This window comes from Rhinichthys klamathensis, unplaced genomic scaffold (genome assembly GCF_029890125.1).
Source record: "Rhinichthys klamathensis goyatoka isolate OS25496 unplaced genomic scaffold, OSU_Roscu_1.1 h1tg000409l_1, whole genome shotgun sequence".
In the NCBI taxonomy this organism is placed as follows: Eukaryota; Metazoa; Chordata; class Actinopteri; order Cypriniformes; family Leuciscidae; genus Rhinichthys; species Rhinichthys klamathensis.
The window spans coordinates 817501-843891 of record NW_026606909.1 but is presented as its reverse complement, the minus strand read 5'-3'; the positions used below and the strand labels follow the sequence as shown (position 1 = coordinate 843891).

Here is a 26391-nt window from a genome sequence, read left to right as displayed (position 1 = left end):
TGTGTGTGTGTGTGCTGTACCCTGCAGTGGCGTCTCAGTGATGTACGGTGTGTCTCCTGCACTCAGACTGCTCGTGGAGTTTCCCAGTAGATCCGGCAGAGATGAAGACACTGATGGAGCCGACGCTTTCCTCCGCCACGTCAACACCGGCGTGAAGTCCGTGCTCACCGGGAACTCATCCTGAACAACAGCAACACATCAGAGACCCGCTCTTTAGACGACAGAGAAGCACTGGTGTGTGTGCATCGCTGTGTGTTTCTCAGTGAAGGTGGACAAAGTACACAACTTCCTAAAGTACAGATACTACTGGTCAAATATTACTCCGTTACAAGTTAAAGTTGTAAAGACCGATTTTTACTGAAGTAAAAGTACAGAAGTACTCGTTTTTAAAAGCACTTAAGTATCAGAAGTAAACGGTACATGTCAATGCGTTGTTTTTTTATTGTTGCATTGTTGTATGTAATACTTACAGTACCGTATGCGTCTGAATCTATGCATATTAATATCACATTTACTTCTAGAACACAGGTCCAGTAGTGCGACTGAACGAGAGATTGGAGAAGTGTGACTCAATAACGTCCACAATGGTTTCGGACACACAAATGGCTGTTCCCTCAAATATTCCCCTATTCAAAGTGTTTTAGCTTTTAGTTTGAATATGTTAGCCTTACTGTTATCTATAAGCCAGTGTGCTCCAAAACAATGACAAAATATGCATTTAGAAGAGCAAACTCAATGTTGAAAATGAAAATCAGGTTGATGTCAGAATCCAACATCAGTCGAGTTCTGACGTCACTACTTTATACTCAAGGACGGTGACACAAATGTAGTGGAGTAAAAGTAAAAAGTTTCCAGAGAAAATAATACTCAAGTAAAGTACAGATACTCAAAGTGTACTTAAGTACAGTACTCGAGTAAATGTGCTGTTACTGTCCACCTCTGCGGGCCGTATACCGGCTCATAACGAGTACCGGTGTTTATCTTTAAGATATTAATTTTTAATATACCGGTGTGTAAACAGCGTTGGGAACGCGACACGACACTGTTTGAGAGGGTCTTTTCACTGTTCACGGGTGATGCTCAGATGTGTGTGTTACTAGCGTGACGGTGAAGACGGTTAAACTATAATTCGCCTTTGGCTAAGCCCCGCCCCCCTTAGTTACTGTTGCTAAGTCCGACAAACAAACTTCGTCTGGGCTCTGGTATCAACATGGCTTATGCTGTGACGGCTCTTCCTGCTGACATTTTATCAAACTTTTATAAAGCAGCAAATAAAGTGTCCGATAGAAGTAGGCAAAAGCGGCTGCAATATACGTTCGAAGGCTATATTCACGACATACAGGGGAAACACAAGGAACAACAAGGCATCCAAGCAGAGGCAAAAGCACACCGGTCACAGTCAACAAATGACCCACCGCATATCCTACTAATCGAGACGGAGGCTGGGACTCACAATATCACGGAGCAACACTGTTCATGCAAACCTGGAGGTCTCTATTCACTTCTATAATCGTTATTACGAAGCAAACGGACTACGCGAGTATAACGGTGTATTATTAGCAGCGTGTGCTAGAGTAGGCAGTAACGTTAGTCACTGATACCATAAACAAACCAGGTAATTAACTATGTCAGCGTATGTGAAAGGTGGTAGCTGCTAGTGCTTTGGGTCTTTCGTCCATTCTGTAGTGTAGCAGGTCGTACGGGTCCATGTTGATGTCAAGTAGTTTCTCTAAATAACGCTGCTTGGTGTTGTTATTTAGTCTCTCCCGATAGAGCCCCTTTCCTTTTGCTTCCCCCTTCTTCATTTCTTCCCAAGAAACTGTGCCTTATCGCAAAAATGCAAACAAATATCAAGCTGCTCTCTCTCTCTGTCGCTATTTCTCTCGGTCTCACGGTCGAAGTAACCATGACAACGGATAGCGTATCCTACCAAGATGGCGAATCCTTCCCACAATGCAACGCGGAGTGATACGCGTGACGTCACCTTCTCATTCTCAATACCGTGAAACCGGTATAATTTTGGAATATAAAATATTGTGATATAAATTTCTGGTCATACGAGTGTGTGTCTTACCGTGGACAGAGACCCCGGCTCCTCCAGAAACTGCTTCAGACTCAAACTCTTCTTCCCGTTCACCTGAGGATCACACACACACACACACACACACACACACACACACCGTCACGTTTCTGCTGTACTCTACATTCACTCTCATGCTGTTATTATCAGACCATTAATCGCATCCAAAATAAAAGATTGTGTTTACAAAATACATGTGTGTGTGTGTGTACTGTGTATAATTATTTTGAATATATAAATACACACACATATGCATGTGTATATTTAAAAAATATTTGCATGCATATACTGTATATATCTTTATATATAATTTATATTATATTAGTGCATGTGTATATTTAAGAAATATTTGCATGTATAAACTGTATATATATATATAATTTATATTACATATAAAAATAAATATTTTATATATAAATAAAAAAAGTTTCTTAAATATATTACATGCATGTGTGTGTGTATTTATATATACAAAATAATTATACACAGTACACACACACATATTATGTAAACACAATCTTTTATTTTGGATTTTGTATTATACAATATTGCAAGCAACATTAATGCAACAAAAGCCTGATGAAGTGTGTGTCACCTGCAGGTGTGTGCAGATCCTCCTGAGCACGTCATACACACTGTCCCGCGACAGCAGAGACACAAACACATACTGACAGAGAGAAAGAAACTTGTTACAATCGAATTAAGTCTCTTAAGCAACTAAACTAAACATATTTAAAGTCCCCCTGTGGTGGAAATCCAGCGTTTAATGTTGTTTATGTGTCTATGTGGTGTTTTTAATATGCAAACCATGTGTAAGTTCATAAGTCGACAGCATTGCTGAGTATTTCCTCCTTAAAACTGCAGTGAACCAAAGACAGTCTCAAAAACACGGTTTGAAATCGCTGGTGTTTCTGACGTCACAAACGACCTTGTAACCAATCAGATCAACGTGTGATCGTCAACCAGTGGATCTCTGAGCTGAGTGAGTGAGTGGAGGCGGGGCTCATTTGCATATTCATAGAACCACGCATACTCAATAAGGCACGGGTGTCGAGTTACATTCAAGATATTTAAGACATGAAGAGATGTTTTTTCAAGGAAACAACTTTTAAATATATAATTTTGGTGATCAAAGATTAGTTTTAAGGGATAAAATGATTGACTACAGGGGGACTTTAAATAAGTATTAAGTCACATTGAATTAAAGTTCTCAGATGTTTGATGAAATTAATTAAATAATATATACAAGTATATATATGTGTGTGTGTTTATTATATGTAAAATAGTAAATGTATATATATATATATGAATGTCCGGATGAATATTATGGCACATAAAGCGCCTCTCAGGACTAAATTTAGTTATTTTCGCTGCTTATTGCGCTTAAACAGTCAAACACACACAAAATAATGTAAAAATGGCAGTCTTGGCGAGTATTCATGTAAACAGTCAGTTATGCTTTAAGTGAATGTAGACAGAAAACACACGTGTAACAGTATAATGGATACGTGCGTCCGCTCTTAAAGTGACAGCAGCCGAATAAACCTGCTGACAAACTATGAGATCATATTACAAATATAAAATAAAATAAAGTTAATGTCAAGCCCTGTATCACTGCAAAAAATGCTTTTCTTACTCAGTATTTTTGTCTTGTTTCCAGAACAAAAGTGTAAAAATTCTTAAATCAAGAAGCATTTACTAGAGAAGTAAAATGACATCTTGTTTTCTGGAAAAATATCAAAATTAAGTGAGTTTTTGCTTAAAACAAGCAAAATTAGCTTTCAATGGGGTAAGAAAAATGATCTTAATTCAAATTATTTTTTAATACCCCATTGGCAGATCATTTAGATTTATCAGAACACAAGATATCATTTCTTCTGTCATTTTACTTCTTGATTTAAGAATTTTTAGATATTTGGACTGGAAACAAGACAAAAATACTGAGTAAGAAAAGCATTTTTTGCAGTGTATATATATATATATAATTCTGCCAAAGCTTTCTAGGAGATACAATCAAGATATCAACGGGATCTAAATCGTGATTTGTTTTTGTTTTTGTTCTTGACAAATACAGTATGAAATCTGATGGACTTCGTATCCAGTGATCTTTCTGAACTGTGTTTTGCATCATCAGTGTGTGATGACGCTGGTGAACCCGCAGATCGTGTGTGTGTGTGTGTGTGTGTGTGAGAGCGGTTTGCGTTCTTCACCTTCTGGCTGGTGTCGGTAGTGATGGCGAGACCGTTGGGAACCAGTCCTGCGGTTTTGTGTTTCTTCACCAGTCGCACAGACACCACCGGGATGGCCACCTAGTGGAATAATCATATCGATTATCACTATTCAATAATAACAACATCACATATAAGCAGCTATTATGAGGACTTTCACTTTAAAGTAAAGAACTGTATCAGAGTTGAAGATCCTGGATCTTTGTACTTTTCATTCTATCAGCGTTAACAAACAAAACAAAGACAAAACAAACAGAACGGAAGATAAAAATGGGGTGAAACTCATCCAAATTTAGCCAGAAGTGACCTGAACATGAGGTCTAGTACAGTAAAGTCAACAAAGCGGCGGGTTTAAATCAGGTCAATATCAGGAATATTCGTTGAGATACATTATAGTTTCTTTCATATGCGTTTCAATCTTTTTATTTGGTATTTTAGCAGAGGATCATTTGTAATTACACTTATTTTTTTAAATGCAAATAAATAAAACACATCCTAACAAATATGCATGAATTTTTTTTTATACATTTAAATAAGTTAAATAATAGTTTCTTTCATTTTGAATTAGTTTTCAAGCATCTGATACAGACGGATCAGACGAAACCGACTGGATACGAGTTTTATTCACAGCATGACTCCTGATTTCCCCTAGACTGTTTTTTTTGTGGTTTTTTTTGGAAATATTTTATTTATTTCCAGACCTGGAAATCACCTCTTTTAAAATCAGAAATTTACTATGATGGCAGATCTTCATATATTTTGTTTGTTTACATGCTAAAAGTATAATTAGGCATTAAAACATTAAAACCTACAACAGATAAATATCAATAACTGTTAAACATTTCTGTAATCTGTCATGGAAAAAGAGATGTGTGAGTTTTTGTCTCATATTTATATCATGATATAGTTGAGCAATATCACACAAGTGCTGTTTTTGCCCTGAATAGCACAAATGCAAATGTGAAACTGCTTTTATAAATACATTACATTTATACAATAAGAAGTTAATATTGTGTTATGTTTTAGACACAGTATTATCTGCTTTTGTCAACAAAAATATTCCCTATAAAGCCAGAGCAGAACTGTTGAATCCGTTTCTGAATCCGCATTTTGAGTGAATCAATCGGGAGAAACAATGATTCAATGACTCATTTATAAAGAGAGCCATTTACTTCATTGCTGAATGAATCAGCTGTTTGAACAAATCAAATGAACGAATGATTCAATGACTCATTTATAAAGAGAGCCATTTACTTCATTCCTGAATGAATCAGCTGTTTGAACAAATCCAATGAATGAATGATTCAATGACTCATTTATAAAGAGAGCCATTTACTTCATTCCTGAATGAATCAGCTGTTTAAACAAATCAAATGAACGAATGATTCAATGACTCATTTATAAAGAGAGCCCTTTACTTCATTCCTGAATGAATCAGCTGTTTGAACAAATCGAATGAATAAATGATTCAACGACTCATTTATAAAGAGAGCCATTTACTTCATTCCTGAATGAATCAGCTGTTTAAACAAATCGAATGAACGAATGATTCAATGACTCATTTATAAAGAGAGCCATTTACTTCATTCCTGAATGAATCAGCTGTTTGAACAAATCGAATGAACGAATGATTCAATGACTCATTTATAAAGAGAGCCATTTACTTCATTGCTGAATGAATCAGCTGTTTGAACAAATCAAATGAATGAATGATTCAATGACTCATTTATAAAGAGAGCCATTTACTTCATTCCTGAATGAATCAGCTGTTTGAACAAATCGAATGAATAAGTGATTCAACGACTCATTTATAAAGAGAGCCATTTAATTCATTCCTGAATGAATCAGCTGTTTGAACAAATCGAATGAACGAATGATTCAATGACTCATTTATAAAGAGAGCCATTTACTTCATTCCTGAATGGATCAGCTGTTTGAAAAAATCGAGTGAATGAATGATTCAATGACTTATTTATAAAGAGAGCCATTTACTTCATTCCAGAATGAATCAGCTGTTTGAACAAATCGAATGAACGAATGATTCAATGACTCATTTATAAAGAGAGCCATTTACTTAATTCCTGAATGAATCAGCTGTTTGAACAAATCGAATGAACGAATGATTAAATGACTCATTTATAAAGAGAGCCATTTACTTAATTCCTGAATGAATCAGCTGTTTGAACAAATCGAATGAACGAATGATTCAATGACTCATTTATAAAGAGAGCTATTTACTTCATTCCTGAATGAATCAGCTGTTTGAACAAATCGAATGAACGAATGATTCAATGACTCATTTATAAAGAGAGCCATTTACTTCATTCCTGAATGAATCAGCTGTTTGAACAAATCGAGTGAATGAATGATTCAATGACTCATTTATAAAGAGAGCTATTTACTTCATTCCTGAATGAATCAGCTGTTTGAACAAATCGAGTGAATGAATGATTCAATGACTTATTTATAAAGAGAGCCATTTACTTCATTCCTGAATGAATCAGCTGTTTGAACAAATCGAATGAACGAATGATTCAATGACTCATTTATAAAGAGAGCCATTTACTTCATTCCTGAATGAATCAGCTGTTTGAACAAATCGAATGAATGAATGATTCAATGACTCATTTATAAAGAGAGCCATTTACTTCATTCCTGAATGAATCAGCTGTTTGAACAAATCGAATGAACGAATGATTAAATGACTCATTTATAAAGAGAGCTATTTACTTCATTCCTGAATGAATCAGCTGTTTGAACAAATTGAGTGAACGAATGATTCAATGACTCATTTATAAAGAGAGCCATTTACTTAATTCCTGAATGAATCAGCTGTTTGAACAAATCGAGTGAATTAATGATTCAATGACTCATTTATAAAGAGAGCCATTTACTTCATTCCTGAATGAATCAGCTGTTTGAACAAATCGAATGAACGAATGATTCAATGACTCATTTATAAAGAGAGCTATTTACTTCATTCCTGAATGAATCAGCTGTTTGAACAAATCGAGTGAATGAATGATTCAATGACTCATTTATAAAGAGAGCCATTTACTTCATTCCTGAATGAATCAGCTGTTTGAACAAATTGAGTGAACGAATGATTCAATGACTCATTTATAAAGAGAGCCATTTACTTCATTACTGAATGAATCAGCTGTTTGAACAAATCGAATGAACGAATGATTCAATGACTCATTTATAAAGAGAGCCATTTACTTCATTCCTGAATGAATCAGCTGTTTGAACAAATCGAATGAACGAATGATTCAATGACTCATTTATAAAGAGAGCTATTTACTTCATTCCTGAATGAATCAGCTGTTTGAACAAATCGAGTGAACGAATGATTCAATGACTCATTTATAAAGAGAGCCATTTACTTCATTGCTGAATGAATCAGCTGTTTGAACAAATCGAATGAATGAATGATTCAATGACATTTAGACATTTACCGCCACCTACTGGCAGTTTCAGTTTAAAAAAATTATTTTAAAATTTTTCATATTTTCCAAAAATCTTTAAAGGTTATAATCATCAGGGTTGTAATCAAAGGTTATAATCACGTCTATGAAGCCATAGAAGCCTAAATGTTTATGTTTATATGTTGTTTTTTTCTAAAGCTACTTTTTGCATAGTCTATTTGAGGCTTTTCTCATTTAACACAATAATGACATTAAAGGATCTTTTAGTGGCAATTTCTCCAAATTTGATATGTGATTAAATTGCATGTAATTAATTAGATTAAAAATCGCAACTAATTTTAAAATGAACTTTTATTTGTATATTTTAATTTTAGTTCAAGTCATTTTGTCACGTGCAATAATTATTTATTTTTATTGCAGTTTTAGAATTTTAAAGTTTTTCATCTATATAAATAATTTCAGTTTTATTTTTAAATTTACAAAAATTATGTTTTAATAGTTTTAGCTAGCAGATGATGCAGATTTGATGAATCTCGAATCCACATGGGTCGCTACAAACCTTAATGTCTTTGCCGAAAAGGTTTGCGTAGAAACACAGCCAGTTTCGAGAAATATAAAGCCGTCCTTGCAGCAGAATGTCCCGCAGAAGAGCGCAGGAATACACTGGAGAAAACAGGACATGTTGTGTGAAATACAACACATATATAGTCCAAATCCAAATGAAACCAGCATAGCATTGGCACGTTGAGATATCGATACGTTACCCTTCATCAGGATCTCCTCCTTCGGGACGGCGGAGAACAGTTTGTGGTAATGAGAGTTGTACTTGCTGACGGTCTGTGAAGAAAGACATGCCGATGGAGACTTGTGCATCGGTTTAATCCTCCTCTCCTCTCATGCATAACACCTAAAATCCTAACTTTATTGGTGGTGAAATAGGTGAAATGAGCACTATCAGTTGAGAAAGCTCCTCTAGAAGCCGTGCAACACTGACTGACTGAGTTTCTCACGTGACAGGAAGCGTTTGGTTCTGTGCGTGAGGGAAACTCCCACGCTGGAAACTTCTTGATTCAGTTGCACCTGATAAACACCAGCGAGGGCTTTAAGGCCGTCCGGCACACGTGGGCTAGAACTGGGACTGAACTGGTGAGCGGCCCATAAGAAACAAGGCTTTGTAATGTTTAACCACAATCTTGCATCATGGGTGACTGATAAACACAACTGAGAAACTACTGCATGAAGCCGAGCTCTATCTATTAATGCAAGATCTAAAGTTACTTCTATCCAATGCATTTCAGGTGTGCTTTTACTGTAAGTATGTTTTATATGTACGCTACATGTTATTGCTCATCTGCTGGATATGAACTGATTTAGACATGAAATATACTTACTGAACCCCTGTAGCATTTCTTTACATCTTCATAAGACAGATCGTCAATCAGCTGGAGCCTGAAAACACAGATAAAGTACAATTATTACTAATGGTGTTAAAATAAAATATTTTTTTTTTTAGTTCATATAATACTACTACTAATAATAATGTAGATACACACACACACACACACACACATATATATATATATATATATATATAAATACTGCATATATTAGAAATGGAAATTGTTTAACATATTTATATCATATTTTACATTCAATTAATATATAAATGAATTAATAAAATATTATATATATAATTAAAAATATTAATTTTATATTCAATTAATATTATATTAATTATAAAATATATAAATTAAAATGATATAAAATATATATTATATTTAATATTAAATTATTATATGACATTTTATATATACACACACATTTGTGTATTCAATTAATATATAACAATTATATAATATATATAATTTAAAATATTTATTTTTTTCATATTCAATTATTATATAAAATATGATATAAACACACACTTTTATTTAAAAAAATTTAATGCCAGTTAAAATTTCTTTTTTTCAGAAAGACCTGGAAAAAATGGCAGAAAAAACAACAACTTTACAACAAAAACTAACCAAGCCAAAACTAAAGGAGCAAAAATGAATCTGAATAAAAACATTTAAACTGGAAAACACAACTGAATCTACACGAGTAAAATGTTTGTGTAAAACACATAGATGCAAATATTCCTGCAATGCAAAAATTTGTTCCAGTTCAGTGAAATCAAACACATGGTCAAACACATTCATGAAAATAACACAGATGTGCATTTCTCCTCACATAATGTCTGTCGAGATCCAAATATCATGCAAAATGTGTGTGGATAATAATGATCATACAAACAGACATGAACCCCAAAAGCATCACTCCGGCTCGAGCCGCAGGCAAATATGTGCAAATGTACAAAGTGCATTTTCATATTTATTTACCAGGTCAAAACCTCAATGTCTTCCAACTTAAACAAACACTCATCCACGAAACCAGCCTTTTGAATATTAGGACGGGGTCCCTCACACAACGATGATCATATCTGTGACCCTGGACCTCAAAACCACCAGTCACATGGGTCACTTTTTTTTTTAAAGTGAGATGTATACATCATCTGAAAGCTGAATAAATAAGCTTTCCAGTGATGTATGGTTTGTTAGGATAGGACAATATTTGTCTGAGATTCAACTATTGAAAATCTGGAATCTGAGGGTGCAAAAACATCAAAACATTGAGAAAATCTCCTTTAAAGTTGTGCATTAATGTTCACGCTTTTGCTGCATCCACTCACAAAAATAAATGTTTTATATATTTACGAGAGGAAATTTACCAAATATCTTCATGGAACATGATCTTTGCTTAATATCCTAATGATTTTTGGCATAAAAGATCATGTATAGTAGGCTATTGCCACAGATACACCCGTGCGACTCGAGACTGGGTTTGTGATGCAGGGTCACATTTGAGTGGATCATGGCATTTAAAATATTGAAACCCTGGTCTAGGGGAAGCAATCGAGACAGGAATGAGGTGAATTCATTCTCATTCATTTCTTACAGAAAAATGCTGGTCACAAAAACTATAACAATATTTCAATATAACTGCAGATCTTCCCGTCTCATTTGCCTGGCTCCTTCACCTAATTCCCTGAACTTCCTCTCAGAAACAATCAATCATTGTTTATAACTTCTGGTGGCCGATGACTTCAGAGAAGTTTCCTCGCGCTTCCTTCCTGAAGCGGCTCAGCTGAAAGTAACTCATTTCATCCGCCAAACATGATCGTTATCCTTCGAATGGAGTAATCACAGCTAACAGGGAACCTTCTCAGAACTTTTATTATGTATAAATCCCTTATGAAATGTTTTTTATGAAAAGAAATAGTTCAGCAAACCCATCAGAGGAGAGGATTCAGCTCAGAAACGTTTGCTGTCGTCCATGTTTACACGAACACATCTGAGCAAAAGGGCTACTGTATATTACACACTGTTCTGGTTTGTTGACAGAAATTGCATAAATACACACAACTCACAGTTTCTCTAAAAGCGTAAAACAATATTCAGTAATTCACTCTGAGGAAATGTGAGCACGTTTGTCTTCTTAAGCAAACAAGGGTAATTAAAATACTCATAATAATAATAATACATAAAAAGACACTGTTTGGTATATGAAATTTACATTTATTGTATCCTGTATATAACTGTACAGTATGTGACAAATAAAATCCTTGAATCTCAGAGGCAGCTTAAAATTTTTTAATTAAAAATGGAAATCTTTTTATGCGTTTTGTACATTCATTTACACGTTTTGAGGGCCTGAAAATGTAAACTTCAAAGTGCGAGTTTCAAGAAAGATCCTGTTATTGCTGAAGCTCAAACGTGATGCGTAACACGAGAATTAACCTCATTGGCTCTTGCTGAAGCTCAAACCTGATGCGTAACACGAGAATGAACCTCATTGGCTCTTGCTGAAGCTCAAACCTGATGCGTAACACGAGAATGAACCTCATTGGCTCTTGCAGAAGCTCAAACCTGATGCGTAACACGAGAATGAACCTCATTGGCTCTTGCTGAAGCTCAAAGGTGATGCGTAACACGAGAATGAACCTCATTGGCTCTTGCAGAAGCTCAAACCTGATGCGTAACACGAGAATGAACCTCATTGGCTCTTGCAGAAGCTCAAACGTGATGCGTAACACGAGAATGAATCTCATTGGCTCTTGCAGAAGCTCAAACGTGATGCGTAACACGAGAATGAATCTCATTGGCTCTTGCAGAAGCTCAAACGTGATGCGTAACACGAGAATGAATCTCATTGGCTCTTGCAGAAGCTCAAACCTGATACGTAACACGTAAATGAACCTCATTGGCTCTTGCTGAAGCTCAAAGGTGATGCGTAACACGAGAATGAACCTCATTGGCTCTTGCTGAAGCTCAAACGTGATGCGTAACACGAGAATGAACCTCATTGGCTCTTGCAGAAGCTCAAACGTGATGCGTAACACGAGAATGAATCTCATTGGCTCTTGCAGAAGCTCAAACGTGATGCGTAACACGAGAATGAACCTCATTGGCTCTTGCAGAAGCTCAAACGTGATGCGTAACACGAGAATGAACCTCATTGGCTCTTGCAGAAGCTCAAACGTGATGCGTAACACGAGAATGAATCTCATTGGCTCTTGCAGAAGCTCAAACGTGATGCGTAACTCGAGAATGAACCTCATTGGCTCTTGCAGAAGCTCAAACGGGATGCGTAACTCGAGAATGAACCTCATTGGCTCTTGCAGAAGCTCAAACCTGATGCGTAACTCGAGAATGAACCTCATTGGCTCTTGCAGAAGCTCAAACCTGATGCGTAACTCGAGAATGAACCTCATTGGCTCTTGCTGAAGCTCAAAGGTGATGCGTAACACGAGAATGAACCTCATTGGCTCTTGCTGAAGCTCAAAGGTGATGCGTAACACGTAAATGAACCTCATTGGCTCTTGCTGAAGCTCAAAGGTGATGCGTAACACGTAAATGAACCTCATTGGCTCTTGCTGAAGCTCAAACGTGATGCGTAACACGTAAATGAACCTCATTGGCTCTTGCTGAAGCTCAAACGTGATGCGTAACACGAGAATTAATCTCATTGGCTCTTGCAGAAGCTCAAACCTGATGCGTAACACGTAAATGAACCTCATTGGCTCTTGCAGAAGCTCAAATGGGATGCGTAACTCGAGAATGAACCTCATTGGCTCTTGCTGAAGCTCAAAGGTGATGCGTAACTCGAGAATGAACCTCATTGGCTCTTGCTGAAGCTCAAAGGTGATGCGTAACACGTAAATGAACCTCATTGGCTCTTGCTGAAGCTCAAACGTGATGCGTAACACGTAAATGAACCTCATTGGCTCTTGCTGAAGCTCAAAGGTGATGCGTAACACGTAAATGAACCTCATTGGCTCTTGCAGAAGCTCAAACCTGATGCGTAACACGAGAATGAACCTCATTGGCTCTTGCTGAAGCTCAAAGGTGATGCGTAACACGAGAATGAACCTCATTGGCTCTTGCTGAAGCTCAAAGGTGATGCGTAACACGAGAATGAACCTCATTGGCTCTTGCAGAAGCTCAAACCTGATGCGAAACACGAGAATGAACCTCATTGGCTCTTGCTGAAGCTCAAAGGTGATGCGTAACACGAGAATGAACCTCATTGGCTCTTGCAGAAGCTCAAACCTGATGCGTAACACGAGAATTAATCTCATTGGCTCTTGCAGAAGCTCAAACCTGATGCGTAACACGAGAATGAACCTCATTGGCTCTTGCTGAAGCTCAAACGTGATGCGTAACACGAGAATGAACCTCATTGGCTCTTGCTGAAGCTCAAACGTGATGTGTAACACGTAAATGAACCTCATTGGCTCTTGCTGAAGCTCAAAGATGATGCGTAACACGTAAATGAACCTCATTGGCTCTTGCTGAAGCTCAAACCTGATGCGTAACACGAGAATGAACCTCATTGGCTCTTGCTGAAGCTCAAACGTGATGCGTAACACGAGAATGAACCTCATTGGCTCTTGCTGAAGCTCAAACGTGATGTGTAACACGTAAATGAACCTCATTGGCTCTTGCTGAAGCTCAAAGGTGATGCGTAACACGTAAATGAACCTCGTTGGCTCTTGCTGAAGCTCAAAGGTGATGCGTAACACGTAAATGAACCTCATTGGCTCTTGCTGAAGCTCAAAGGTGATGCGTAACACGAGAATGAACCTCATTGGCTCTTGCTGAAGCTCAAAGGTGATGCGTAACACGTAAATGAACCTCATTGGCTCTTGCTGAAGCTCAAAGGTGATGCGTAACACGAGAATGAACCTCATTGGCTCTTGCTGAAGCTCAAAGGTGATGCGTAACACGTAAATGAACCTCATTGGCTCTTGCTGAAGCTCAAACGTGATGCGTAACACGTAAATGAACCTCATTGGCTCTTGCAGAAGCTCAAACGTGATGCGTAACACGAGAATTAATCTCATTGGCTCTTGCAGTAGCTCAAACCTGATGCGTAACACGAGAATGAACCTCATTGGCTCTTGCTGAAGCTCAAACGTGATGCGTAACACGAGAATTAATCTCATTGGCTCTTGCTGAAGCTCAAACGTGATGCGTAACACAAGAATGAACCTGATTGGCTCTTGCTGAAGCTCAAACGTGATGCGTAACACGAGAATTAATCTCATTGGCTCTTGCAGAAGCTCAAACCTGATGCGTAACACGAGAATGAACCTCATTGGCTCTTGCTGAAGCTCAAACGTGATGCGTAACACGAGAATTAATCTCATTGGCTCTTGCTGAAGCTCAAACGTGATGCGTAACACAAGAATGAACCTGATTGGCTCTTGCTGAAGCTCAAACGTGCTGCGTAAAACGAGAATGAACCTCATTGGCTCTTGCTGAAGCTCAAACGTGATGCGTAACACGAGAATGAACCTCATTGGCTCTTGCTGAAACTCAAACCTGATGCGTAACACGAGAATTAATCTCATTGGCTCTTGCTGAAGCTCAAAGGTGATGCGTAAAACGAGAATGAACCTCATTGGCTCTTGCTGAAGCTCAAAGGTAAAGCGTAACACGAGAATGAACCTCATTGGCTCTTGCTGAAACTCAAACCTGATGCGTAACACGAGAATGAACCTCATTGGCTCTTGCTGAAGCTCAAACGTGATGCGTAACACGAGAATGAACCTCATTGGCTCTTGCTGAAACTCAAACCTGATGCGTAACACGAGAATGAACCTCATTGGCTCTTGCTGAAGCTCAAAGGTGATGCGTAAAACGAGAATGAACCTCATTGGCTCTTGCTGAAGCTCAAAGGTGATGCGTAAAACGAGAATGAACCTCATTGGCTCTTGCTGAAGCTCAAAGGTGATGCGTAACACGAGAATGAACCTCATTGGCTCTTGCTGAAGCTCAAACGTGATGCGTAACACGAGAATGAACCTCATTGGCTCTTGCTTAAACTCAAACCTGATGCGTAACACGAGAATGAACCTCATTGGCTCTTGCTGAAGCTCAAAGGTGATGCGTAACACGAGAATGAACCTCATTGGCTCTTGCTGAAGCTCAAAGGTGATGCGTAACACGTAAATGAACCTCATTGGCTCTTGCTGAAGCTCAAAGGTGATGCTTAACACGAGAATGAACCTCATTGGCTCTTGCTGAAGCTCAAAGGTGATGCGTAACACGTAAATGAACCTCATTGGCTCTTGCTGAAGCTCAAACGTGATGCGTAACACGTAAATGAACCTCATTGGCTCTTGCTGAAGCTCAAAGGTGATGCGTAACACGTAAATGAACCTCATTGGCTCTTGCTGAAGCTCAAACGTGATGCGTAACACGTAAATGAACCTCATTGGCTCTTGCAGAAGCTCAAACGTGATGCGTAACACGAGAATGAACCTCATTGGCTCTTGCTGAAGCTCAAACGTGATGCGTAACACGAGAATTAATCTCATTGGCTCTTGCTGAAGCTCAAACGTGATGCGTAACACAAGAATGAACCTGATTGGCTCTTGCTGAAGCTCAAACGTGATGCGTAACACGAGAATTAATCTGATTGGCTCTTGCAGTAGCTCAAACCTGATGCGTAACACGAGAATTAATCTCATTGGCTCTTGCAGTAGCTCAAACCTGATGCGTAACACGAGAATGAACCTCATTGGCTCTTGCTGAAGCTCAAACGTGATGCGTAACACGAGAATTAATCTCATTGGCTCTTGCTGAAGCTCAAACGTGATGCGTAACACAAGAATGAACCTGATTGGCTCTTGCTGAAGCTCAAACGTGATGCGTAACACGAGAATTAATCTCATTGGCTCTTGCAGAAGCTCAAACCTGATGCGTAACACGAGAATGAACCTCATTGGCTCTTGCTGAAGCTCAAACGTGATGCGTAACACGAGAATTAATCTCATTGGCTCTTGCTGAAGCTCAAACGTGATGCGTAACACAAGAATGAACCTGATTGGCTCTTGCTGAAGCTCAAACGTGCTGCGTAAAACGAGAATGAACCTCATTGGCTCTTGCTGAAGCTCAAACGTGATGCGTAACACGAGAATGAACCTCATTGGCTCTTGCTGAAACTCAAACCTGATGCGTAACACGAGAATTAATCTCATTGGCTCTTGCTGAAGCTCAAAGGTGATGCGTAAAACGAGAATGAACCTCATTGGCTCTTGCTGAAGCTCAAAGGTAAAGCGTAACACGAGAATGAACCTCATTGGCTCTTGCTGAAACTCAAACCTGATGCGTAACACGAGAATGAACCTCATTGGCTCTTGCTGAAGCTCAAACGTGATGCGTAACACGAGAATGAACCTCATTGGCTCTTGCTGAAACTCAAACCTGATGCGTAACACGAGAATGAACCTCATTGGCTCTTGCTGAAGCTCAAAGGTGATGCGTAAAACGAGAATGAACCTCATTGGCTCTTGCTGAAGCTCAAAGGTGATGCGTAAAACGAGAATGAACCTCATTGGCTCTTGCTGAAGCTCAAAGGTGATGCGTAACACGAGAATGAACCTCATTGGCTCTTGCTGAAGCTCAAACGTGATGCGTAACACGAGAATGAACCTCATTGGCTCTTGCTTAAACTCAAACCTGATGCGTAACACGAGAATGAACCTCATTGGCTCTTGCTGAAGCTCAAAGGTGATGCGTAAAACGAGAATGAACCTCATTGGCTCTTGCTGAAGCTCAAAGGTGATGCGTAACACGAGAATGAACCTCATTGGCTCTTGCTGAAGCTCAAACGTGATGCGTAACACGAGAATGAACCTCATTGGCTCTTGCAGAAGCTCAAACGTGATGCGTAACACGAGAATGAATCTCATTGGCTCTTGCAGAAGCTCAAACGTGATGCGTAACACGAGAATGAATCTCATTGGCTCTTGCAGAAGCTCAAACGTGATGCGTAACTCGAGAATGAACCTCATTGGCTCTTGCAGAAGCTCAAACGGGATGCGTAACTCGAGAATGAACCTCATTGGCTCTTGCAGAAGCTCAAACGTGATGCGTAACTCGAGAATGAACCTCATTGGCTCTTGCAGAAGCTCAAACCTGATGCGTAACTCGAGAATGAACCTCATTGGCTCTTGCTGAAGCTCAAAGGTGATGCGTAACACGAGAATGAACCTCATTGGCTCTTGCTGAAGCTCAAAGGTGATGCGTAACACGTAAATGAACCTCATTGGCTCTTGCTGAAGCTCAAAGGTGATGCGTAACACGTAAATGAACCTCATTGGCTCTTGCTGAAGCTCAAACGTGATGCGTAACACGTAAATGAACCTCATTGGCTCTTGCTGAAGCTCAAACGTGATGCGTAACACGAGAATTAATCTCATTGGCTCTTGCAGAAGCTCAAACCTGATGCGTAACACGTAAATGAACCTCATTGGCTCTTGCAGAAGCTCAAACGGGATGCGTAACTCGAGAATGAACCTCATTGGCTCTTGCTGAAGCTCAAAGGTGATGCGTAACTCGAGAATGAACCTCATTGGCTCTTGCTGAAGCTCAAAGGTGATGCGTAACACGTAAATGAACCTCATTGGCTCTTGCTGAAGCTCAAACGTGATGCGTAACACGTAAATGAACCTCATTGGCTCTTGCTGAAGCTCAAAGGTGATGCGTAACACGTAAATGAACCTCATTGGCTCTTGCAGAAGCTCAAACCTGATGCGTAACACGAGAATGAACCTCATTGGCTCTTGCTGAAGCTCAAAGGTGATGCGTAACACGAGAATGAACCTCATTGGCTCTTGCTGAAGCTCAAAGGTGATGCGTAACACGAGAATGAACCTCATTGGCTCTTGCAGAAGCTCAAACCTGATGCGTAACACGAGAATGAACCTCATTGGCTCTTGCTGAAGCTCAAAGGTGATCCGTAACACGAGAATGAACCTCATTGGCTCTTGCAGAAGCTCAAACCTGATGCGTAACACGAGAATGAACCTCATTGGCTCTTGCTGAAGCTCAAACGTGATGCGTAACACGAGAATTAATCTCATTGGCTCTTGCAGAAGCTCAAACCTGATGCGTAACACGAGAATGAACCTCATTGGCTCTTGCTGAAGCTCAAAGGTGATGCGTAAAACGAGAATTAATCTCATTGGCTCTTGCTGAAGCTCAAACCTGATGCGTAACACGAGAATGAACCTCATTGGCTCTTGCTGAAGCTCAAACGTGATGCGTAACACGAGAATGAACCTCATTGGCTCTTGCTGAAGCTCAAACGTGATGTGTAACACGTAAATGAACCTCATTGGCTCTTGCTGAAGCTCAAAGGTGATGCGTAACACGTAAATGAACCTCGTTGGCTCTTGCTGAAGCTCAAAGGTGATGCGTAACACGTAAATGAACCTCATTGGCTCTTGCTGTAGCTCAAAGGTGATGCGTAACACGAGAATGAACCTCATTGGCTCTTGCTGAAGCTCAAAGGTGATGCGTAACACGTAAATGAACCTCATTGGCTCTTGCTGAAGCTCAAAGGTGATGCGTAACACGAGAATGAACCTCATTGGCTCTTGCTGAAGCTCAAAGGTGATGCGTAACACGTAAATGAACCTCATTGGCTCTTGCTGAAGCTCAAACGTGATGCGTAACACGTAAATGAACCTCATTGGCTCTTGCTGAAGCTCAAAGGTGATGCGTAACACGTAAATGAACCTCATTGGCTCTTGCTGAAGCTCAAACGTGATGCGTAACACGTAAATAAACCTCATTGGCTCTTGCAGAAGCTCAAACGTGATGCGTAACACGAGAATTAATCTCATTGGCTCTTGCAGTAGCTCAAACCTGATGCGTAACACGAGAATGAACCTCATTGGCTCTTGCTGAAGCTCAAACGTGATGCGTAACACGAGAATTAATCTCATTGGCTCTTGCTGAAGCTCAAACGTGATGCGTAACACAAGAATGAACCTGATTGGCTCTTGCTGAAGCTCAAACGTGATGCGTAACACGAGAATTAATCTCATTGGCTCTTGCAGAAGCTCAAACCTGATGCGTAACACGAGAATGAACCTCATTGGCTCTTGCTGAAGCTCAAACGTGATGCGTAACACGAGAATTAATCTCATTGGCTCTTGCTGAAGCTCAAACGTGATGCGTAACACAAGAATGAACCTGATTGGCTCTTGCTGAAGCTCAAACGTGCTGCGTAAAACGAGAATGAACCTCATTGGCTCTTGCTGAAGCTCAAACGTGATGCGTAACACGAGAATGAACCTCATTGGCTCTTGCTGAAACTCAAACCTGATGCGTAACACGAGAATTAATCTCATTGGCTCTTGCTGAAGCTCAAAGGTGATGCGTAAAACGAGAATGAACCTCATTGGCTCTTGCTGAAGCTCAAAGGTAAAGCGTAACACGAGAATGAACCTCATTGGCTCTTGCTGAAACTCAAACCTGATGCGTAACACGAGAATGAACCTCATTGGCTCTTGCTGAAGCTCAAACGTGATGCGTAACACGAGAATGAACCTCATTGGCTCTTGCTGAAACTCAAACCTGATGCGTAACACGAGAATGAACCTCATTGGCTCTTGCTGAAGCTCAAAGGTGATGCGTAAAACGAGAATGAACCTCATTGGCTCTTGCTGAAGCTCAAAGGTGATGCGTAAAACGAGAATGAACCTCATTGGCTCTTGCTGAAGCTCAAAGGTGATGCGTAACACGAGAATGAACCTCATTGGCTCTTGCTGAAGCTCAAACGTGATGCGTAACACGAGAATGAACCTCATTGGCTCTTGCTTAAAATCAAACCTGATGCGTAACACGAGAATGAACCTCATTGGCTCTTGCTGAAGCTCAAAGGTGATGCGTAAAACGAGAATGAACCTCATTGGCTCTTGCTGAAGCTCAAAGGTGATGCGTAACACGAGAATGAATCTCATTGGCTCTTGCTGAAGCTCAAACGTGATGCGTAACATGAGAATGAACCTCATTGGTTCTTGCTGAAGCTCAAATGTGCTGCGTAACACGAGAATGAACCTCATTGGCTCTTGCTGAAGCTCAAACGTGATGCGTAACATAAAAATAATATAATGTCCTTTATCATTCACGTGTCATTCAGTCTCCTCAGTCTCCTCTCCCTGCCCAGAGAGTTGTTGTGTATTGTAATGGCAGTGGGTAGAAATGACTTCCTGTAACGGTCCTTGCTACAGCGGAGTTGTAGAAATCTCCAGCTGAATACACTCTGCTGCCCGACCAGCAGGTTGTGCAGCGGATGTGAAGTGTTGTCCATGATATTATATAACTTGTGTAACATTCTTCTCTCCACAACCAACTCCAGGGGCTCCAGAGCAAGCCCCAGCACAGAGCCAGCCTTCTTTATTAACTTGTTCAGTCTCTTGCTGTCACTGACTCTGATACTACTGCCCCAGCAGAAAGAGAATTGCACTTTCGACAACAGACTGATAGAACATATACATCATCCTGCTGCATACATTAAAAGACCTAAGCTTCCTCAAGAAGTAGAGTCTACTCTGACCCTTCTTGAAAATGGCCTCAGTGTTGCACTTCCAATCCAATCTGTTGTCAAGGTACACACCCAGATATTTAAAATTCTCAACCACCTCAACCTCCTCTCCCTGAAGGTGAATGGTGTTTAGTGTTGTTATCCTGGTCCTCCTAAAGTCCACCACCATCTCCTTCGTCTTTGTCACATTAAGGAAGAGGTGGTTTTCCCCACACCACAACACAAAGCGGTCAACCAGATTCCTGTACTCTGACTCGTCTCCATCCCTAATACACCCAACAACTGCAGAGTCATCCGAGTATTTTTGGAGATGACAGGACTCTGAGTTGTGCTGGAAATCTGAAGTGTATAGCGTGAAGAGAAATGGTGAGAGAACAGTCCCCTGTGGTGCTCCTGTGCTGCTGACCACTCGTTCCGACACACCACCCCTTAGTCGCACAAACTGTGGTCTGTCTGTCAGGTAGTCTGTAATCCAGGAAACTGTGGAAGTGTCCGCCTGCATCTTCAGAAGCTTCTCTCGCAGCAGTAAAGGCTGGATCGTGTTAAAAGCACTGGAGAAATCAAAGAATGTGATCCTTACAATGCTGCCAGCTTTATCCAGGTGTGAGTGAGCTCGCTGAAGCAGGTAGATGATAGAATCCTCCACACCAACCCCAGGGCGGTAGGCAAACTGCAGTGGGTCAATGGAGGTGGTCACCTGTGGTCTCAGGTGGGCTAGAACCAATCTCTCCAGAACCTTCATGATGTGAGATGTTAAGACAACCGGTCTGTAGTCATTAAGGGCAGATGGAGAAGACTTCTTTGGCACCGCAACAAGGCATGATGTTTTCCACAACAGTGGGACCTTCTCCATGCTCAGACTGAGGTTGAAGAGGTGCTGTAAAATCCCACATAGCTGGTTTGCACAGCCCTTCAGGACTCTGGGGCTGATACCATCCGGACCTGGAGCCTTGTTCTGGTGCAGTTTCTCCAGCTGCCTCCTAACCTGACAACTTGAGACCGACAGGGGGGTGGGGGAGGTAGGTAGAGGGGGTGGTACAGTGCTTTCTGCTGGGATGAAGGATGTTGATGTTGAGTGATGGGGGAAAGCACTGTGTGTGTCACCAGTCCTGATCACTGAGGAGGTGTGAGAGGGGAGCAGCTGAGGTGGCAAGGAGGGTGTGGTGCCTGTGTGACAGGGGGCAAGGGAGGAGACAGCTGAGCTAAACCTATTGAAAAACACATTCAGCTCATTAGCCCTGTCCACGCCTCCCTCAGCCTGATTTCAGTTCACCTTGAACCCAGTGATGGTCTTCATTCCTGACCACACGTCCCTTGCATTGTTTTGCTGAAGCTTGTTCTCCAGCTTCTTCCTGTATGCCGCCTTGCTCTCCCTCAGCCTTACTTTCAGCTCCCTCTGTACAGTCTTCAGTGATTCTCTGCCCCCATCCCTAAAAGCTCTCTTCTTCCTGTTTAACAGCTCCTTCAGGTCGCTGGTTATCCATGGTTTGTTGTTGGGGAAGCATCGCACTCTCCTAGTGGGTATGACAGTGTCCACACAGAAATTAATGTATCCTGTGATGCAGTCTGTAATGGAGTTAATGTCATCTCCATGGGAATCACAGAGTACATCCCAGTCTGTTGATTCAAAGCACCCCTGCAGAACCTCATCCACTTCCGCTGTCCATCTCCTCACAATCCTAGTGGTCACCAATTGCTTCTGAACAATAGGTGTATATGTGGAGGTGAGAAGTACCAGATTGTGGTCTGATCTGCCAAGAGGGGGAAGAGCTGTGGAGCTGTATAAGTCCTTAACATTTGCATAGAGTAAATCCAAGGTTTTATTATCTCTAGTGGGGCAGTTAACATACTGCTGAAATGTTGGGAGAGTAGCAGAAAGAGACGTGTGATTAAAATCTCCAGATATTGCAAATAAAAGCATTCGGGTGTTTTGTTTGAAGTCCGGCAGTAACCGAATGGATAACGTCACACGCCGCGTCGGCATCAGCTGATGGTGGGATGTAAACAGCCACAATAATAGCGCACGTGAACTCCCTCGGCAGATAGTATGGACGCAGACTCACAGCTAACAGTTCGATATCTGGGCTACAGGAACGCTCCTTCACAGTAATATGTCCGGGATTACACCATCTATTGTTTACAAGCACTGCAATCCCCCCTCCTTTCTTCTTACCGCTCAGACATCGATCTCTGTCCGCCCGTACCGTCTGGAAGCCGGGGACAGTAGCGTTGGAATCGGGAATATGTTCCTGCAGCCACGTCTCTGTGAAACACATCACACTGCACTCACGAAACTCCCGCTGTGTCCTCGTCAGCGCGCTCAGCTCATCCATTTTATTTGCAAGAGACCTCACATTCCCCATCACAATAGAGGGGAGAAAAGGTTTGTATTTTCTCCTCCTTGTTCTCCATAAGGCGCCGGCCCTGCATCCCCTTCGTCTCCTTTTCAGTTCGACAGGGATCCGGAGTTTCACTTCGGGCTGTAGTAGTGTGGGCCTGGAGAGCGCAATCAGCTGATCGCGAAGGTAAACAATAGGCCTATCTCCAAGCCCTTTAGCAAAATAACCCGGCAAAACAAAAGTTATAAGTGCCAGGAAAAACCAGAGAAGATGTTAACTCCACAAAATATCCATTCCACTATGTTAGGTTACTTAGATAGTTATTTACAGACAATAAAAAATATAAAACACACACACGTGACTAGAGCTGCGGCAACAGGCAGCCACTCGAGCGGCGCCAAAGTAAGGTGACACAGAATGATGAATGAACCCCATTGGCTCTTGCTGAAGCTCAAACGTGATGCGTAACACGAGAATGAACCTCATTGGCTCTTGCTGAAGCTCAAACGTGATGCGTAACACGAGAATGAATCTCATTGGCTCTTGCTGAAGCTCAAACGTGATGCGTAACATGAGAATGAACCTCATTGGTTCTTGCTGAAGCTCAAACGTGCTGCGTAACACGAGAATGAACCTCATTGGCTCTTGCTGAAGCTCAAACGTGATGCGTAACACGAGAATGAACCTCATTGGTTCTTGCTGAAGCTCAAACCTGATGCGTAACACGAGAATGAACCTCATTGGCTCTTGCTGAAGCTCAAACGTGATGCGTAACAAGAGAATGAACCTCATTGGTTCTTGCTGAAGCTCAAACGTGATGCGTAACACGAGAATGAACCTCATTGGCTCTTGCAGAAGCTCAAACGTGATGCGTAACACGAGAATTAATCTCATTGGCTCTTGCAGAAGCTCAAACCTGATGCGTAACACGAGAATGAACCTCATTGGCTCTTGCTGAAGCTCAAACGTGATGCGTAACACGAGAATTAATCTCATTGGCTCTTGCTGAAGCTCAAACGTGATGCGTAACACGAGAATTAATCTCATTGGCTCTTGCAGAAGCTCAAACGTGATGCGTAACACGAGAATGAACCTCATTGGCTCTTGCAGAAGCTCAAACCTGATGCGTAACACGAGAATGAACCTCATTGGCTCTTGCAGAAGCTCAAACCTGATGAGTAACACAAGAATGCACCTCATTGGCTCTTGCAGAAGCTCAAACCTGATGCGTAACACGAGAATGAACCTGATTGGCTCTTGCTGAAGCTCAAACGTGATGCGTAACACGAGAATGAACCTCATTGGCTCTTGGTGAAGCTCAAACCTGATGCGTAACACAAGAATGAACCTCATTGGCTCTTGCTGAAGCTCAAACGTGATGCGTAACACGAGAATTAATCTCATTGGCTCTTGCAGAAGCTCAAACCTGATGTGTAACACGAGAATGAACCTGATTGGCTCTTGCTGAAGCTCAAACGTGATGCGTAACACGAGAATGAACCTCATTGGCTCTTGCAGAAGCTCAAACGTGATGCGTAACACGAGAATGAACCTCATTGGCTCTTGCTGAAGCTCAAACGTGCTGCGTAACACGAGAATTAATCTCATTGGCTCTTGCAGAAGCTCAAACCTGATGCGTAACACGAGAATGAACCTCATTGGCTCTTGCTGAAGCTCAAACGTGATGCGTAACACGAGAATTAATCTCATTGGCTCTTGCTGAAGCTCAAACGTGATGCGTAACACGAGAATGAATCTCATTGGCTCTTGCTGAAGCTCAAACGTGATGCGTAACACGAGAATTAATCTCATTGGCTCTTGCAGAAGCTCAAACCTGATGCGTAACACGAGAATGAACCTCATTGGCTCTTGCTGAAGCTCAAACGTGATGCGTAACACGAGAATTAATCTCATTGGCTCTTGCAGAAGCTCAAACCTGATGCGTAACACGAGAATGAACCTCATTGGCTCTTGCTGAAGCTCAAACGTGATGCGTAACACGAGAATTAATCTCATTGGCTCTTGCTGAAGCTCAAACCTGATGCGTAACACGAGAATGAACCTCATTGGCTCTTGCTGAAGCTCAAACGTGATGCGTAACACGAGAATGAACCTCATTGGCTCTTGCAGAAGCTCAAACGTGATGTGTAACACGAGAATGAACCTCATTGGCTCTTGCTGAAGCTCAAACCTGATGCGTAACACGAGAATGAACCTCATTGGCTCTTGCTGAAGCTCAAACGTGATGCTTAACACGAGAATGAACCTCATTGGCTCTTGCTGAAGCTCAAACGTGATGCGTAACACGAGAATGAACCTCATTGGCTCTTGCTGAAGCTCAAACGTGATGCGTAACACGAGAATGAACCTCATTGGCTCTTGCTGAAGCTCAAACGTGATGCGTAACACGAGAATTAATCTCATTGGCTCTTGCTGAAGCTCAAGCGTGATGCGTAACACGAGAATGAACCTCATTGGCTCTTGCAGAAGCTCAAACGTGATGCGTAACACGAGAATTAATCTCATTGGCTCTTGCTGAAGCTCAAACCTGATGCGTAACACGAGAATGAACCTCATTGGCTCTTGCTGAAGCTCAAACGTGATGCGTAACACGAGAATGAACCTCATTGGCTCTTGCAGAAGCTCAAACGTGATGCGTAACACGAGAATTAATCTCATTGGCTCTTGCAGAAGCTCAAACGTGCTGCGTAACACGAGAATGAACCTCATTTGCTCTTGCAGAAGCTCAAACGTGATGCGTAACACGAGAATGAACCTCATTGGCTCTTGCAGAAGCTCAAACCTGATGCGTAACACGAGAATGAACCTCATTGGCTCTTGCTGAAGCTCAAACGTGATGCGTAACACGAGAATGAACCTCATTGGCTCTTGCTGAAGCTCAAACGTGATGCGTAACACGAGAATGAACCTCATTGGCTCTTGCTGAAGCTCAAACGTGATGCGTAACACGAGAATGAACCTCATTGGCTCTTGCAGAAGCTCAAACGTGATGCGTAACACGAGAATTAATCTCATTGGCTCTTGCTGAAGCTCAAACCTGATGCGTAACACGAGAATGAACCTCATTGGCTCTTGCTGAAGCTCAAACCTGATGCGTAACACGAGAATGAACCTCATTGGCTCTTGCTGAAGCTCAAACGTGATGCGTAACACGAGAATGAACCTCATTGGCTCTTGCTGAAGCTCAAACGTGATGCGTAACACGAGAATGAACCTCATTGGCTCTTGCAGAAGCTCAAACCTGATGCGTAACACGAGAATGAACCTCATTGGCTCTTGCAGAAGCTCAAACGTGATGCGTAACACGAGAATTAATCTCATTGGCTCTTGCTGAAGCTCAAACCTGATGCGTA

General features: G+C 41.1%; 1 protein-coding gene across 3 annotated transcripts in view; it reads right to left on the bottom strand.

Annotated features, from left to right (window-relative positions):
• The window catches only part of LOC130070515 (GRAM domain-containing protein 2A), a 54412-nt gene that overhangs the window by 5499 nt on the left and 22522 nt on the right, over nt 1-26391 (bottom strand). For all 3 annotated transcript variants that reach the window (XM_056234931.1, XM_056234930.1, XM_056234932.1), the window contains exons 3-9: nt 9128-9185; nt 8501-8573; nt 8296-8399; nt 4291-4389; nt 2676-2747; nt 2075-2137; nt 21-180 (exon numbers count right to left, since the gene is read on the bottom strand). In XM_056234931.1, the coding sequence (XP_056090906.1) occupies nt 21-180; nt 2075-2137; nt 2676-2747; nt 4291-4389; nt 8296-8399; nt 8501-8573; nt 9128-9185 (629 nt within the window). The remainder of the gene's footprint in view (nt 1-20; nt 181-2074; nt 2138-2675; nt 2748-4290; nt 4390-8295; nt 8400-8500; nt 8574-9127; nt 9186-26391) is intronic.